The 2,500-nt window shown below is 41.8% G+C and overlaps 2 protein-coding genes across 11 annotated transcripts in view; one reads left to right on the forward strand and one right to left on the reverse strand.

Annotated features, from left to right (window-relative positions):
* The window catches only part of LOC135096546 (gastrula zinc finger protein XlCGF57.1-like), a 275,120-nt gene that overhangs the window by 238,971 nt on the left and 33,649 nt on the right, over positions 1–2,500 (reverse strand). The gene's annotated exons all lie outside the window — the stretch shown is intronic.
* The window catches only part of LOC135096541 (uncharacterized), a 129,988-nt gene that overhangs the window by 99,940 nt on the left and 27,548 nt on the right, over positions 1–2,500 (forward strand). Inside the window, exon 4 of one of the 6 annotated variants that reach the window (XM_063998107.1) lies at positions 1,463–1,598. The exons of 4 other annotated variants lie outside the window; for them this stretch is intronic. In XM_063998107.1, the coding sequence (XP_063854177.1) occupies positions 1,579–1,598 (20 nt within the window). In that variant the 5' untranslated portion in view covers positions 1,463–1,578. The remainder of the gene's footprint in view (positions 1–1,462; positions 1,599–2,500) is intronic. One more of the 6 variants, XM_063998106.1, reaches the window with a different exon arrangement.

Here is a 2,500-nt window from a genome sequence, read left to right on the forward strand (position 1 = left end):
AGTAGTAGTAGTAGTAGTAGTAGTAGTAGTAATATTAATATCAAAACAATATAGAAGGCAGAAACAGAAGAGGAAGAGGAAGAGGAGGAGGAGGAGGAGGAGGAGGAGTAACAGAAAAAGAAGAAAAAAAGAAAAGAAAAGAAAAGAAAAAGAGAAAGAGAAGGAAATGGAGAATACGAACACACACACACACACACACACACACACACACACACACACACACACACACACACACACACACACTCTCTCTCTCTCTCTCTCTCTGTCTCTAAGAAAATAAAAAAATAATAAAAACAAACAAACAAACAATAAATAAGGAGGAGGAGGAGGAGGAGGAGGAGGAGGAGGAGGAGGAGGAGGAGGAGGAGGAGGAGGAGGAGGAGGAGGAGGACAAACAGCAGCAGACTTCTTGGCCCCAACTAGTGTATTCTATAGGACAAAGTTAGGAACGTATCAGTGAAAAGACTACTACTACTACTACTACTACTACTACTACTACTACTACTACTACTACTATTTCTTTGTAACAAGGCTTTCTGGATTTTAGTAGTAGTAGTAGTAGTAGTAGTCCTAAAACACACACACACACACACACACACACACACACACACACACACACACACACACACACACACACACACACACAACTTTTCAAAGGTTAAAAATAATAAGACGTAAAGAAAAAAAAACGAAAAAGAAAAAAAAATTACGTACATTCCGCCATTTTGTGAGAGAGAGAGAGAGAGAGAGAGAGAGAGAGAGAGAGAGAGAGAGAGAGAGAGAGAGAGAGAGAGAGAGAGAGAGAATGTTAGATAAGTAACTGAATATAACTGCAATATTACTCTCTCTCTCTCTCTCTCTCTCTCTCTCTCTCTCTCTCTCTCTCTCTCTCTCTCTCTCTCTCTTATATTTTAGAGCTATCTTTAAATTTTCTCTATTATTATCTTAGGGTCATTTCACTATCATTACCTACTTGTTGTTGTTGTTGTTGTTGTTGTTGTTGTTGTTGTTATAGTACATCTTAACACATCTCTCTCTCTCTCTCTCTCTCTCTCTCTCTCTCTCTCTCTCTCTCTCTCTCTCTCTCTCTCTCTCTCTCTCTCTCACTACTACCATTTCTACTAACATTTGTACTACTACTACTACTACTACTACTACTACTACTGCTACTACTACTACTACTATCACTACCACCACCACCACCACCACAACTGTGCCCCTCCACTCTTAACCTCCCTCTGTAATCTCCCTTCCTAACACACACACACACACACACACACACACACACACACACATACTACTACTACTACTATTACCACCACCACCACCACAACATCCTCTCTCTCTCTCTCTCTCTCTCTCTCTCTCTCTCTCTCTCTCTCTCTCTCTCTCTCTCTCTCTCTCACCCCCCACCCCACACCCCACACCCCCCCACCACCACTACCCTCCTAACACTAATTAGGTCTTGCCCCCCCACGCCAAGCAGGGGAGGTGGCGTGAGCCCCAGCGAAGGGCCGACCCCCCTGCCCCCCAGCCGCCCCCCAGCAGGGCACCCCCCAGTCGGAGGGGTATTGGAATATGCATCTCGAGGTTTTAAGGTTAGATACAACCCTGAAAATGCCCTAAAAATCCCTAAAGTTGCTTAAATATCCCTAAAATCGCCCCAAACGCTTGCTGTGCCCCTAAAATTGCCCCCCCACTGCTTGCTGTGCTTCCCCTCCCCTTCCCTCCATTCAGTCTCTCAGATACATCCCTAAAATTCCCTAAAAACTCGCTAGTTCCCTAAAAAATCCCTAAATTTGCTTAAATATCCCTAAAATCGGCCCAAACGCTTGCTGTGCCCCTAAAATTGCCCCCCCATTGCTTGCTGTGCTTCCCCTCCCCTTCCCTCCATTCAGTCTCTCAGATACATCCCTAAAATTCCCTAAAAACTCGCTAGTTCCCTAAAAAATCCCTAAAGTTGCTTAAATATCCCTAAAATCGCCCCAAACGCTTGCTGTGCCCCTAAAATTGCCCCCCCACTGCTTGCTGTGCTTCCCCTCCCCTTCCCTCCATTCTGTCTCTCAGATACATCCCTAAAATTCCCTAAAACTCGCTAGTTCCCTAAAAAATCCCTAAACTTGCCTAAAAAATCCCTAAATTTGCTTAAATGTCCCTAAATTTGTTCAAGAATCCCTAAAATTCCTTAAAACGTCCCTAAAGTTGCTTAAATATCCCTAAAGGTATTTAAATATTCCTAAATTTTTAAAATATCCCTAAACTTGCTGAAATATCCCTAAAGTTGTTTGAAATATCCCTAAATTTGCCTAAAATATTCCTAAAATTAATCAAAATATCCCTAAAGTTGTTTGAAATATCCCTAAATTTGCCTAAAATATCCCTAAAATTAATCAAAATATCCCTAAAGTTGCCTAAAATATCCCTAAAATTATTCAAAATATCCCTAAAATTGCCTAGAACATCCCTAAATGTTGCTTAAAATATCCCTAAATTTGCCTGA

This window comes from Scylla paramamosain, unplaced genomic scaffold (assembly GCF_035594125.1).
Source record: "Scylla paramamosain isolate STU-SP2022 unplaced genomic scaffold, ASM3559412v1 Contig4, whole genome shotgun sequence".
In the NCBI taxonomy this organism is placed as follows: Eukaryota; Metazoa; Arthropoda; class Malacostraca; order Decapoda; family Portunidae; genus Scylla; species Scylla paramamosain.